We start from the raw sequence: 14,860 nt of genomic DNA, 5'->3' as shown, positions 1-14,860 counted from the left end.
GTGCTGGACAAGGAGCAAAAGCCCTCAGGGCCATGGCCCTGGCCTCCCGCTCTTTCCCATGCTGCATTTCTCCTGGGGCTGGGGGAGGAAAGAAAGAAAGGCAGAAAGAGCAGGTGGGAGCAGGGCTGGGGGTGAGGCTTCAGGAAGGACAATGGGCTTTGTAAAATCCCTCTCTGGGCAGTCTGGCCAAGTTCAATGGCTTCAGGCCACATGAACAGCAAGAAAAATGTGGCCCAGGAATTTCTCCCCAACGATTCCCCTTGTCTTTCTCTGTGGGAATTTGGAGCTGCAGACACATTCCTTCCACAAACAACATCCGCAGCAGCTGAAGGCCCATTGGCCAGAGCTGGGGAAGCCGGCTGGCCATGCACCTTGGGGCCCTGCCCCCATTACCCCCCTCCCTGAGGACTGGGCACAGCAAATGTGCAGGAGAATAGGCTCTGGCTGGCAGACGTCAGAGCCCACTGTATCAGAGACTGACCCCTCCCAGGCACTGTGGATCTCTCCCGAGAGCCAACTGTCCAGACAGTTTGTGCAGTTGCTTTTTCCTAATCTGTCACCCAGAAATGGAAACTAGACATCTTGGACAGAATCCCCACCTCTTAGAGATGGGAATTCACTTTTTTTCGAAGCCAAGTACTTCCCAACTTAAGAGGAAACAATTTCCTAATGGTCTAAAAGTCTTCTAAACAGGGGATTGCAAACTACATAAAGCCCACAGGACAAATCTGGCTTACCACCTGCTTTTGTAAATAAAGTTTTATTGAAACACGGCCACACCCATTCATTTCTGTATTGTCTATGGTTGATTTAATGCTACCAGGGCAGAGTTGAGTAGTTGCTTTGGAGACCATATGGCAACGCTTAAATATGTTTATGAGCTGCACCTCAGAAAAAGTTTACCAATTCCTCGTTTAAAACAGGAGGTATTACATTCACTTATCGACTTATACTCCTATGTTATTCCACAGAGGGTTTGAAATGGCTTCTAATGAGAACACTTAAAGTGAAGGTAACACAATGGTAATAATTATAAAAATGAAGGACCCAAGAAAATGCAAGTAAAAGTAGAAAAGTAAAATCAGGAAACAAAACGTAAATGTGAACGCCTAATTCATACTTGCCAAAGCCAAACTTTAAAATTTCCCTGAGTTTCCTGGCAGCCAAAGGAAAAAGAGAAATGAGACTTAAGTCTGATTAAGAGAAAAGAAAAAGCATACCACTCCTTATGGGATCCACAGCCTCTTTTAGCACAAAGCAATGTGTGCTTGCTTCAAATAGACTCCACCTTCCCCAGAGTGACATACTTCATTTTAGAAAAAAAGAACCCAGAACAATGAGTCTGTAAAGTGAATAACAGCAATGCTGTTGATGAGGGATAATGGGGGTGTGGGAGGGAGCTAGTTAATATGTTTAACCAGATAGTTAAATCCAGATCAGCTGGCTTCCATGCACTGTGGTAAAAGTGCACAAAACTTATTTTGAGAGATGGTGGGTGAAGCCTCTTTTCTGCTTATCATTTCTCTACATCTATTTGTTTCAAAGCAAAAACTGCAGTTGACTGAAGATAGCCCCAACTTGTCACCAACTCAACTTTAGTGCCTGGCACATAGTAGGCCCTCAAGAAATGCCTGATGTGGAGTGTATCTAGCCTCTCTGGACTTCGCATTTCCCATGAAAAATGAGAAGGCCGTATTAAAATGTAAAGTCCTTTCCAGTTCCAGAATATCTGTGAGTGCTGTACATGCGGCATAATATGCACACTGAATTTTGGCCAAACTCCTAACACAGATCAGAACTGTGATGGGAGGAGATGAGAGAGGGTGACTCAGGCCCAAGAAGCAGGAGGCAGGGAGCTGATCATTAAGAAGGTGTCCCGTGGTGGTCAGACTGCCCACATTCAAGGACAGGCTCTCCCACCTACCAGCTCTGTGACTTTGAGAGCTCACATAACCTGGGCAGATGTCCATATTCTCACCTGTAAAATGAACGTTATGACATATCACCATCATGAGGCTGCTGTGAAAATTAAATGTGAGATACCAGTGCCAGTATGGGGTAGGTTTGTAATAAGTGGTCTACAAAGTGCTTTTACCTTCAAGAAGCCCCCTCTAACCAGGTGTCAGGCCCACCAGGGAACAGGCATTACTCTGAAAAGCTAAGTGAGCAGCGAGCCTCACATGGCCTTCCTGCCAGACCCTGTCCAGCACTTCCCAGGGGCTGTCTTTTTTTACCACGAGCCTCACCTACGGACATGCCTTAGACCCATGCGGCATGAATCCATTGCCAAGTTTGTTCCCTCTCCCTCCAAAATTTCTACCACAGAGTTAAGAGCAGAGGCTCCTTAACAAGACAGGCTGGGTTCTAATCCAAGCTCCGCCACTAATTAGCTGTGTGAATTACCTGTGCAAATTACTTCACCTCTGTGCCTCAGTGTCCTACTCTTTAAAGTGGAAATGATGAGGATACCGAACACATAGGATTGCTCTGAATTCGAATGGAATGTCACACTCTTAGCCTGGCAGTGCTGGCTATTAGGAGGATGTATGACCCCCGCCCCCCAGGTTTCAGTTGTGTTAGTGCATAACAAACTATCCCAAAGCTAAGTGACTTAAACATTTATTTGCCCTCGTTCCGCAATGAGGGCAGGGCTCAGCAGGGATAGCTCGTCACTGCTCTACACATATCAGCTGGACCGCCTCCAGGGCGGCCTCACTCGCGTGGCTGGCCTTGACCTCAGTTCTCCATATGGCTGGCTCAGGCTTCCCGGAGCATGGCGGTCTCAGGACTGAGTCCCACTGCTCACAAGGGGGTGGCTCTCCCTGGAAGACAACAGCGGAAGCTACCAAGCCATCTTAGGATTTAGGCCCACGGCTGGCCCAGGGTCACTTCACTTCTGTCACCTTCTGTTGGTTAAAGCAAGTCATAGGGTGGCCCAGATTCAAGGGGATAGGAGCACACAGGGTGTGGGGACTGGGTGGTGTAGGTCGCTGGGGGCCACTTCACTAGTACACAGTCCCGCCCGATCTCCATCTCCTCTGCCCTGCATTTCTCACCTGCCTTATGCCTTTTACTTCTAGGCTTCCTCCCTTCTCCCGGTTGCCCCCTTCCAGTCCCTCCTTCACTCCAGCACCAGCCTGATCAGTCAGAATCACAGGCTGCATCATACCCTAAATGCCCTGCTGTGTTTCTCCCTACCCTGGAACCATGCTCCTTCACATGATACCAACAGTGCTCCTTGGAGGACCATTCCCACGCCATCCCTAAGGTGCTGGACTCCTCCTCATGTCTCAGCTCTCACCTCAGAGACCTCTCCTCTGGAGAGCCTCTCCTGACCACCCTCAGCAGACCTGGGCACTGTCCCCCCAGAGCTCCCAGGTGCCCTCCTGGCCCCCCCAGAGCTCAGCCCTGGGCTGTTCTTCTCAGGTATTCAGTTGTGTTCAGTCATCGTTTGGTACATGGATGAATAAATGAATGAAAGAATGAATGAATGATCATCACAGCCCCCCAGATCTATACCTGTGACTAAGATGCCATGTCCCCATTTCTACTCTTCCCTGAGCTGCCTAGGGCTGAGCTCACACCTTGAGATGGCACCCTAGGGGTACCTTGGGTATGAGCCGGGAGAAGTAACCAGACTCCTGCAGAGGGGTATAAAGGCCGGGTCCTGAGACTCCTAAGCAAATCCCTGAGTGTCCTGGAGCGTGTCTGGAACCAGGGGCTCAGGCTGCAGAGGGCTAGGATCCCAGCAGCAGCAGCCTCCTTAGAAACAACCCCATATCCTCACCACCGAACTTTGAGTCTCCCAGAGAAATAGACTAAAGCAGCAGGAGGTGGAGCTCTGGATGGGTGGGTGTAGCCCCAGCCCCACAGAGCCTTTGTCCTCCAAAGCTGGCATCCGATCCTCCTCCCAGAGCTCATTGTACTCACTGGATACCCGCCCCCTGGTTCTGGCTCTGCTTTCCCATGATGTGTAGGATGTTGGCCTTCTAGCTCAGGAAGATGTCTCAGGGGCCCCCACCTCCCTGGTCAGTTTTCTGGAGTAGAGTGGCTTGAGCTCAGCTGAAGCCTTGGAGCGGTGAGTGATCCTGACGTTCTGGCTCAGTTCAAGATGGTTTGGGGTCATGATCAATTCAGGGGTCTATGTTCAGGGATTTTAATTATCAGGTGAATTCCTTGCTCAGTCTGTGCTTTTGCAATTGCAGCCCATGACTCTACACGTGATGGGGTAAATGCCATCCATCCATCTGTCTGTCTGTCTACCCACCCACCCACCCATCCATCCATCCATCCATCCACCCACCCACCCACCCATCCATCCATCCACCCATCCATCCATCTACCCACACACCCATCCACCCACTCATTCACCTACTCAACCCACTCACCTGTCCATCCACCCATCCATCCATCCATCCTGATTCTGATACTTACCATTTCATTGATCTGGGGCAAGTCTCTTCACCTCCCTGAACTTTAGTTTCTTCCTCTGTAAATTGAATCTAACGGTGCCTAATGGGGTTGTCCTGTGGCTAATTGAGGTAATACCACTTGTGAGTTGCCTGGCACATGGTGGGAAACATAGTGAATGTTATTTTCCTCCCTGCTTGAGAAATAGACGCACAGCTAGAAAACTATAAAAAGACAATATATCAATATAATCAGGAATTAAAGTGTGTGAAACCCAAGGCAATAATACTATAAGCTCTTGCCTTGCGTTCTGTCCTGTAAACTGCCCTGGGAGTTGATATTTAAAGTCACTTTGAAAAGTTGAGTATCCCCAAATATATTTGAACGGTTCAATGGGGATGCTGACCCTCTATAATAGGTTCATTCGAAATGATCCTGCTTTGCTACTTCCTCTTAGAAAGATAAACAAGCAGCCCACAATGGCCGCTGTGATGTTTTCTTTTAAATCTTGCTTTCCAAATGTAGGACTTGGCCGTTGGACAATCACCCGGGGGCTCACTCCCCGCACATGCTCTCCCTGAATGCAGGGAGCTCTAGCTTGGAATTCCTGGGGCCTCATTAAGCCTGCTGTGACTAAGTGATCTTGCCTGGTGCTAAAACTGTTTAAAATGACTTGGCAGCAACCAGAAGTCAGGTCTCTCTGTTTTTTCTCAGTTACTCCCTCTCTGTAACCCCCGCCTTCATGTCATGAAATGAAAACATCTTTCTTTCCGGATCTAGTGCGGGGCAACCCTCCTCTCTCCCTGAAGAAGCCTCACCCTGGTCTTTCTGGAGAGTTAGAGAGGGAAGCAGAAATCTGTCCCACTGTTGTTAATCTCTCCTTTGAATGAGACTTAACTCCTGGAAAAACCTCTTCCCTGTTCCAAGTCATTCTTTCCTCCCTTCCCCAGCCTCCCCCTCAACAGTTAACTCTTCTGCTCCATGCTACAGGCAGCCTCTGCCTCTGGCCTGGCCTTGCCACTGCTCTCCTCCAGACCATGTCTGTTTTCTCAAGGCGGGATGGAGGTGGGGAGGGAAGGAGAAAATCCCAGTCAAGCCAAGGCCATCAGAGGTTGACCACAGCCCGTTTCAGGGGCACGAACAGATCCTAGGAACTGGATGGGTGAGAGAGAATCTAATATTAAGAACCCCACTCAGGGTTTCCCTGGTGGCGCAGTGGTTGAGAGTCCGCCTGCCGATGCAGGGGACACGGGTTCGTGCCCCGGTCCCGGAAGATCCCACATGCCGCCGAGAGGCTGGGCCCGTGAGCCATGGCCGCTGAGCCTGCACGTCCGGAGCCTGTGCTCCGCAACGGGAGAGGCCACAACAGTGAGAGGCCCGCGTACCGCAAAAAAAAAAAAAACAACCCTACTCTGTGCCGGACAGTTGAAATCATTTCTCTTACTTAATTGTTTAATTACACAATAATATGTAAATATGCCTTCCTTTTAAGAAATTAGACCACTATAAGAATGCTAAATTCCCTTGACACCCACTTTCAATTCATTCTTATCACTTGCCCTCACCCTAGAGGGAACCACTCTTGATTTTTTGTCTTCTTCCTAAGTATTTTTCCAGGCCCAAGTGCCTAGAGCAGTGCCCAGCATAGAGTGGGCACTATACAGGGAAGTCATATTGTGAGGGTGTGTGTTTTACATAAGTGTTATGAATCCATAGATCTTGACCATTCAGCTGCATCTCCCTCCTTTGATAGTATTTCATTTTATGAAAATACCAGTGTATTTGATAATCCCTTTACTGATGAACATCTTTTTGGTTGCAGTTTTTTGCAGTTACAAACAGGGCTGCAATGAGAAGCCTGGTATGGGTTTTCCTGGGGGTGTGGGCTGAGTGCATGCTAAGAAATGCAAGTGCTTGGTCCCAGGGTATTAGCATTTTCAGTTTTAATAAGCAGCTTGATTGTTATCTTCCAGAAGGATTGCACCAAAGCAAAGCCTCCTGGCAGAAGTACCCATTTGCCCAAATCCTCACCAACACTTGATGATGATGATAGTTCACACTTACAAAGCACTTAGCAACATGCCAGTTGTGTCCTAAAACATTTTAATGATTAAATGAATAATCTTCATTTAATCTTCACAAAGATCCAATGAAGCAGTTCTATTATTCTTTCCATCTGATAGATGAGAAAACTGAGTACAAGTGTTTGCGTAACGTGATACTGTCAAACCTTTCATTTGTGCTAAATGACATGTGAAACGGTGTCATTTCCTTCACGTTTCAGAAGTCTCAGAGGGGAAGTGACTTACCCAACGTCACTAGTCCATAGGTAACCCAGACAGGTCTGGGGGGTAACCTGGGCAACTGCACAGTTGTGGAGTGCAGGTGAGCTGGGAAACTGAGAGCAGGGTGGCCCTGGTAGACGCCCCCCAAGTCACCTAAGAGATGACTACTTAGAGGATGCTGGGGGAAGGGCGGCGCCGCCCTTGCACAGCGAGGGGACCTTTCCTTCCGGTCTGCGGTCGGCCAGCATCGACCCCCACCCTTAGCCGGCTCCCAACTGGCAGAGGAGGGAGCTACAGACCGCGGCGGCTCACACAGCGCTCCCTGGTGGCCCCTCGGGAGCGCGCAGCTCGGCGCCCCGGGAGAGTAACGGGCCGCGCGGAGGGCGCCCGCGAGGGCAGGGAGCCGGCGCGCGGAGATAAAAGCGGGCGGCCGACGCGATCTGCGCGTTCTCCTATTGATTAGCAGGGTCTGCCCGGAGGCCGGGAGACCCGCGGAGCGGGACCGGTACGGAGCGTGAGGGCAAGGGAGCTGCCCGGCCGGTGGCCCCGCGCCGGGCTGGACACTGCCCGCCGGCCGGACGTCGGTCGAGCCGCCCCGGGGGTGCGGGCAGCAGGCGGCGCGCCAGGCAGCGGAGTCGAGCGGCGGGCGCGGGCGGCTGCCATGGGGCTGTGCTGCTGCAAAGACTGGAGGGGACACCTGCGAGCGCCCAAAGGTAACTCTCGGGCGCGCACGTGCGCCGCGGGCTCGGAACCTCGGCGCTCCGGCGAGGGGCGCGCGCCGCCGGTTCCCTCCAGCCGCCGCTGGGAGCCGCCAGTCCCGCCTCGGGGATTTGTCCGCGGGATCCCCCTGGGCCACCCGACACCTGCCTCCGCCTTGGAAAGGGCTCAGAGGTGGCCGTAACTCCCCCAGAGTCTCTGAACTTTGGAGCGCGCGTACAGGGGCTCCTCCTGGAACTCGGCTGGGGGTTAGGGTCCGTCCCCGGGGTAGGAGGGGAGCCGAGCGGAGGGGAGCGCCCGCCCTGTGGGGTCCGGAGCGGACGAGGAGCGCCGGCTGCGGGTCCGACAAGTCCAGGGCTGGGGCGGCGGAACCCCTGGCTCCCGGCCCCGCCCGCAGGTCCTCTGCAGAGGGAGCCTGGCTTGCGCCCGGTGCCGCCTCTGCGGCTTAACCGCCCCGGAGCAGGGCCATTCATTCTCCTCGCCTGCCTCTGTCACAGACTTGTACCCAGGGGCCCTGATTCAGAGTTTTCCAAAAGTCGCGGCGGAACCTCGAGGGGAGCTGCTTGTGGAATGCAGCGGGCTTGGGGAGAGCTCCAAGCCGAGAAACTCGCCAAGGACGTTGGCTGCTAATGAGGTCCGGCCTCCTTTGGGCAGTGGCCCTTCTAACTTAACCCTTGACTGACTGAAACGATCCCTGTTGATTGTCAGAAACGTAGTGATGCAACCCTTTACTGCAGCGCTTCCCAAGCTCGCCGGAACCTAAAACCCACCTGCCCCTCGCTTATTAAACATGCAGATTTCAGGGCCCCATCCTGACCTTCTTTCTGCATAGGCTCTGGGGAAGAGCCTGAGAAGCTGTGTGTTTAAGGACTTCCCTAAGTGACTGTTTAAGACAAGGTGAGTCTGGGAAGCCTCCTTTAAACTGTAAGGTCAGCGCAGGATTTACCAGGATGGGCGCCAGGTCCCAGTTCCTTGAAAAGTATATTCTGGATCCTGATAAAGAAAGGTTTGAATGTGTCAAGCAGCTTGAAGGACTCTTGTCCTGGTGATGATAAGGATGGCACAAATGTATTGGTTTGTTTCACAAAGGGTTTGAGGTAGCTTATAACATGAGTATTAAATATAGCAAAACTAAATTGGACCCTACATTTGAACAGGTCATATAGAGCAAAGAGAGAAGAGCCCAGTTAATCTGGCCATAAGATAGTATCTGTGGTTGAGCTTTTTTGCAGCCCAGGTGAAACATGAATACTTTCATGGTTCTCATTGTCCCAGAGCAAAAGTTTTCCTGACTTTGATTTTAAAAAGAAAAAAGAATTTTGCACGTGCGTCTTCACATTTGGAGGGAAGAGACTGAGGGTGAGCATGTCTTGGCTGTTGCAGTAGCCAGGGCCTCCATAGGATTCAGAGGGCAGGATCTGGCTGCATGCTGGATGAGGTCAGGCCAGAGCCCAGAGCAGAGCAGGAAGGATTTCACTGGGGGCCTGGCAGGGCTGGAGCAGCTTTAGTCTTTCCTGAGCGTTTCTCAGTAAACCCTGCAGGGAGGTGGAGCCTGAGTCCCACAAGCAAGGGTGGATTTGCAAGGCTTTGATTAGAGAAGGTACTTACTCAACTAGCAGCCCCAGAAGGGAGCCAGGGGCATCTCCTGCTAGGGTTGTCTTCTGGGGACTATGGACCCCGGGCTGCACTGTCCATGTGAGGAACAGGCCTGGTGTAGGAGTGTTTCCCAGTTTGCCCCCATCCTCCCAACCCACCCTAAGGCACAGCTGGCCACAGCAGCCTGGGAGCAGGGACCCAGTCTGAAGGGCCCACAAAGTCCCAAAGCCCATTTAAAGTAGCAGAGCTGGCCAAGACTGGAGCGAGAGGGGCTAGGCAGCACTGGGGTGCCAGAGTGTACCTGCCCTGTCCAGAGCAGGCAGCCAGCCACTGGAAGGCAGGAAGGATGGTCAAAGAGGGCAGACATTTGGTCTTTTAATGTAAAATCCCCAAATATTTAAATGTTGTTGCCTTATTTAACAAATTTGAACCCATGTGGCCAGTCCGGCTAGGCAGGAGACAGTTTGGACCGTTGTTCCAAATGAGTTCTGCTATAAACAGGGGGGCAGGTTTCCCTTGGCCATAACCTTAGAAGTCATGAGTTATTAAAGTCTGGAAGGATTTTCATTGCAAGACTTCTCAGAACTTTCAACACATTGGTGCAATTGTGCATCTCCAATTCAGGTGGGTGGTAGATACAGTCTCCAAACTTCTGTCCAGGGAACCTGCGTTTCACAGAGCATCTCATGGCATCCATATCTTTGAACACACTTTGAGAACTGCTGCTTTGGACTGTGATTGAGTTGTCATAGCAGTGACACGGTACATCTGTTTCCAAGGGGTGTGTGTGTGTGTGCACGTGCATGTTGTGCGTGTTTAGCTGTTACAAGCTACCTGTGAAGAAGCTCTCTGACTTTCCAGATTAGAAAAGTGTGTGTTTTTTAATTTAAGATCAAAAGAGAATCCATTGGTCGTTGGTATAAATTTCCCCAAGACAACAGCTGTTGTTCTTGATTTCATTCTTGAGTATTTCTCAATCAGAACTTTTACAACAGGATATTTGACCATGTCCCTGAGTAAAAGTGTACTTGATAAAGCAGGCAAGCTCAAATAATAAATCCCATAAAGAGAGCAGCAAAAATACATCACATGCTGAAGTCACCATAGTGGATCTAGGCTTAATGTCTTTAAAATCCAAAGCCTGGCACTCTCTCCAGGGGACACCTGCTCTCCTGCTGGTGGTGGAACTTCAGGTGGGCAGCCTGGACCTGAGGAGGGATTGCTGCAAGTGCTTTTCGGGGCGTGATACGCTGCGGTATAAATCACATTTACTATCATACACAGGACAGATGGTTACAATGGAGCAGTCCTGGGTCCCTGGTTCTTCTGCAGAAGCCAAAAGGTCGGTGAGCAGGATCTGATGTGCAGAGAAGAATTACACCCTCCTAAAAGCAGAGGTGAACAGGCTTGCTCTGAACTCTGAGGACACTGTCTGATTTCATCGTTTCTGGACAAGGTTTCCAGATGCTTCTGCTATGTAGAGCTCTGTGGTGGGGCTGGTCAGTGGCAGATTTCATTATCTTCAAGTCTGCATGGTGACCCAAGGCCAAGACTTGGAGGAAGATGTGGTACAGGAGTGCAGCACTGAGGCAGCTTTTTTTTTTTTTTAATTTATGATTTATTTTTGGCTGCGCTGGGTCTTCATTGCTGCACGCGGGCTTTCTCTAGTTGTGGCGAGCGGGAGCTACTCTTCGTTGCGGTGCGCGGGCTTCTCATTGCGGTGGCTTCTCTTGTTGCGGAGCACAGGCTCTAGGTGCATGGGCTTCAGTAGTTGTGGCACTCAGGCTCAGTAGCTGTGGCTCATGGGCTCTGGAGCGCAGGCTCAATAGTTGTGGCGCACAGGCTTAGTTGCTCCGCGGCATGTGGGATCTTCCCGGACTAGGGCTCGAGCCCATGTCTCCTGCATTGGCAGGCGGATTCTTAACCACTGCGCCACCAGGGAAGTCCCACTGAGGCAGCTTTTGTTCAAGGCCAGGGAGGGTCAAGGGCAGACCGGGGGCCCCTGAGACCTTTGAGACCCCCTGTTGCCACTCTTTGCCTCTCATGTTTCCTGCTGGTCTCAGCACTGGGAGCCCTCCTGTCTTCCGGGATCTTGCCCCCTGTCATGTCCTCTGTCCCCAGCACCATCCACTGGCTCCTTCTATCGGCCCACGAACCTGCTTCAGTCTCTCATTAGAACATTAAAAAAAAAAAAAAAAAAAAAGCAGTCTCTTGCCCTTATGTGCCCCACAAGCCCAGCCCATCTCTCCTTCCCTCCATCACCAGCCCCCAGAAACCGACTGCTGGTCCCAGCCTCCCCCGATGCTCCTCCTGCACTTAGCCCAGCCCATCTCTCCTTCCCTCCATCACCAGCCCCCAGTAACCGACTGCTGGTCCCAGCCTCCCCCGATGCTCCTCCTGCACTTAGCCCTGACCCCGTGCTGGTGCTGGACCTGGTGAACAGTCCCGCTGTTCTGAGCACCTGGGAACCTGCCCCACGTCCCCCCTCCCGGACTGCACCTGCCCGGCCCCTCCTACCTCCCCTGGCCAGCTGTTCTTCCCTGACCCATGCACCGCGTTTGGCTGTGAATTCTCTTTGTTTCACCCTCTGAGCTCTGTGTATAAGTCTCTCCAAGGCATCTCACCCCGGGCCCCGATGACTGTGAGCACCTCTAAGGAAAAAGCCCCCAAATCCTCTGCCCCCACCTCTGCAGTGCCCACCTCCAGCCTGCAGATCCAGAACTCCAGCTGGAGCCCCTTCTCCCAGTTTCCTGGCTCTCATTTCCTGAGAGTCTGCCCCCTGCTTCATTTCCCATGACCAAAGGCTGACAGCTCCCAAGATCCTGCCCAGGGCCGTGTCCCCATCCCTGCCCCCAAGGCCACTGCAGTTTCTGTGCAGACCCTCATCATCTCCACTGCGCTGGCTTTCCCAACTGGTCATCCCAAGTTCATCCTTGCCTCTGCTAGTCCGCTGCCCAAGCCAGCATCTCATGCACGGCTCCTGTCACCTTATGTCCCTCCTCAAGCTGCATCTTGGCCCCATAGTGCCTGCAAAAGAAAGCCCAGCTTCTTAGCCTTGCTGGTGTTGCCTGTCACCCCTCTCCAGCCCCCTCCCAACCTCCCACCACCACACAGCCTGGACCTCTTTGGCCCCTGCACACACCACGCCCTCTCACGGTGCCTTCAGTCGGGACTGAGAGGGGTCAAGACCTGGGAAGGTGGCCTACACCTGGAGCCATCTCTGAAACCCTGGCCTGGGGGCCCAGTTCATTTCATTCTCTCCAGTGCCTGGTTGGTGTGGGTCTGTCCCCCCTAGGTGGCAGTCGGCTTGTCACCTCTGTGATCTGGCACTGTACTCAACAGAGAAGCTGGCAGGAGAGCAGTGGGTGGAGCAGAGACGGGGAGACAGTTGTACTCACCTGCACCTGTTCCTGTCTCCTGATGCCCGGGGGTCCCAGCGGCAGTCCACTTGGGAGAGTCCAGCCTCACTTGTTGTAGCACTCCAAGTGATAGAGTGAGGTGTTGACATGGACTCCTTGTCCCTTTCCTGAGGTCAACAGGCTTGTCAGGGTGCCTGGTGGCCAGGGTACAGAGGCCAGTGGGCCAGGCAGGAGCGCTGCTGCTGGGCACAGTTCAAGCTGGGCAGACAGAGGCGCCCCTCGCTGCCGTGGAGGGAGGTGTGGCTGTCCCAAGGTGGGGTTGATAGAACTGGTTCTCCTGTGTAAACGCTTGTATAGCCTCTGAGCCCACTTTCTTGAGAAGGTTCCATTTTTCACAAAATCTTCCAAGATTGCTAATAAGCAATCTCGGGCGGTTCATTTAACAGTCATTTGTGGGACACCCTCTCCACTCCAGGCCTCGTGCCCGGCATGAGGATAAAGAGTTAGGGAGGGCACAACGTCCGCCCCCAGTGTGCTCATAGCCTGGCCGAGCAGAGACCCAGGAAGCAGATGGTGACGCTGCAGGCCGAGAAGAAATGCGGGGAGAACAGCAAGCCTGGGTGCTCTGCGAGGGCTGGTTCAGAGGATGCCCAGACCAGCTGATGCCCGAGCTGGCTCTCATAGGATGAGCAGCCAGCCCAACAGAGACAATAGGGAAGGGCTTTCCAGGCCTGCGGAGGTGGGTTGGGGTCGAGGCTTCCCCTGAGCTGCAGCTCCCCAGCCGCCCCTTCTCTGCCGCTGCTCCCAGGGTCCTGCACGAGCAGATCCTCCGTGGGCTCACTTCTGCCCCCACCCACTCGGCCCTCTTGCTGGCAGCCTCTTTGGAGTCACAGTGATTTTCCCAGCCCAGGCCTCACTCTGAGCACCAGAGCCACTTGACGCCTCCATTGGGTGTCTCCTGGTCTAGAGAATGGCCAGAGCTAATCAGGCTAAACCTGAGCTCTCAGTTTCATCCTCCTCCTCCAATTTGCCTTCGCCAGGTCCTGCCAGTTCCATTTCCAAAGTGCACCTGAATCCCTCTGCTTGTCTCCATCCACACCAGCTCCCCGGGTCCAGCCGCCAGCCTGCTGCCCGACCACTGCAGTGGCCTCCCGGCGGGTCTTCCTGCTTGGACCCTCCCCCACTCCAGTCCATCCTCCAGCTGTAGCCAGTGACTGTTCCAGAGGCCCTCGGGGCCCACTGCTCCTTCCTCAGAAATGCTCAGGGACTCCAGTGGTGCCCACAGTGAACTCTCAACGTCAGTCTTTCCTGAGAGGCCTTCCTTGACACCCTGTTATTTGCTCACGTGCCATCCCATACTTTTCCTTTAAAACAGCGGTCCCCAACCTTTTTGGCATCAGGGCCTGGTTTCGTGGAAGACCATTTTTCCACGGATGGTGGTGGGGCGCGGGGAGATATGGTTCAGGCAGTAATGCGAACGATGGGGAGCGGCAGACGAAGCTTCGCTTGCTTGCCCGCTGCTCACTCTCCTGCCCTGTGGCCCAGGTCCTAACAGGCCGCGGACGGGTACTGGTCCACGGCCCAGGGGTTGGGGACCCCTGCTTTAAAACACCTATCACAGTGAATAAATATATGTGTGTCCGTTTGCAAAACCTGTCCCCTCGCCATGTGAGCCAGAAGCTCCCTGAAGGTAGGGCAGGCTCTGTCTTTTCTCTCCACTGGGAAGGCTGGCAGAAGCCAGGCGTGAGAGCACTTATGTCTGACTCTGCCTTAAGGACATGTGAGGTGGGAAGGATACATCAGAATGTTCAAGCCTCCTGCTCCAGAGATTGTGTTCATGGCCCAGAGCCCAGAGGCCTCCTGTCTGTAGCTCAGGCCTTGCAGGGGTCACAGTTGTTTTCCAAGAAGTGTCCCTCTTTGTTACCTCTTACCCATTCAAGTGTCCTGGGGCAGCAGTCCTGTGGGTTTTTCAAAAAGGGAAGCAGCCTCAGGTAGACGATTTGGTTCCATTTCCTAGCTGGGGCACCCCAGGCCACCTCTCACCTCTCTGAGCCTCTGCATCTGCACCTATGAATGGGGACAGGCATGCCAACCTCCAGGGTTGTCAGAAGGCCAGATAACAGTCCTAGTACCGCCCCTCTCCAACTGAGTTACCACTCAGAGCCTCAGTTTCCTCATCTGTAAAGAGGGAAACAGGCAAGACTGGATGATCTCCAATGTCCCTGTCAGCTTGAACCTTAGAAGATTTTTTGAGGAAACTCAGAATTGCTCTATGCTCCTAGCAGGAGGGCATCAGAAGGTCAAATGCCTCTTCCCACCCGCTCAGAGAGGGCTCAGCCAGCACTTATCTGGGGGGCGGTGTGAGACAGCAAAGATAGGTCAGTGGACAGAGTTTATGAGCAAGTCTGTTTAACCAGCACACAGCCACGGTCAACACTGCTGGCCCTGGGGATGGGGGGTGGACTTATGGCCCCAAAGAGGAGCCAGTCCTGG

At 52.9% G+C, this 14,860-nt stretch overlaps 1 protein-coding gene across 5 annotated transcripts in view; it reads left to right on the top strand.

Annotated features, from left to right (window-relative positions):
- Positions 1-14,860, top strand: part of ARHGAP22 (Rho GTPase activating protein 22) — a 166,799-nt gene that overhangs the window by 71,706 nt on the left and 80,233 nt on the right. Inside the window, exon 4 of one of the 5 annotated variants that reach the window (XM_082606987.1) lies at positions 10,293-11,586. The exons of the other annotated variants lie outside the window; for them this stretch is intronic. Within the exon in view, the coding sequence (XP_082463113.1) occupies positions 10,293-10,369 (77 nt within the window). The 3' untranslated portion in view covers positions 10,370-11,586. Of the gene's footprint in view, positions 1-10,292; positions 11,587-14,860 lie in introns of those variants that run through there. 5 annotated transcript variants of the gene reach the window in all.

The sequence above is a fragment of the Mesoplodon mirus genome (genome assembly GCF_964341445.2).
Source record: "Mesoplodon mirus genome assembly, chromosome: 2".
NCBI classification, from domain to species: Eukaryota; Metazoa; Chordata; class Mammalia; order Artiodactyla; family Ziphiidae; genus Mesoplodon; species Mesoplodon mirus.
Note: the sequence above shows the minus strand (reverse complement) of the source record. Positions and strands in the feature narration are given on the sequence as shown.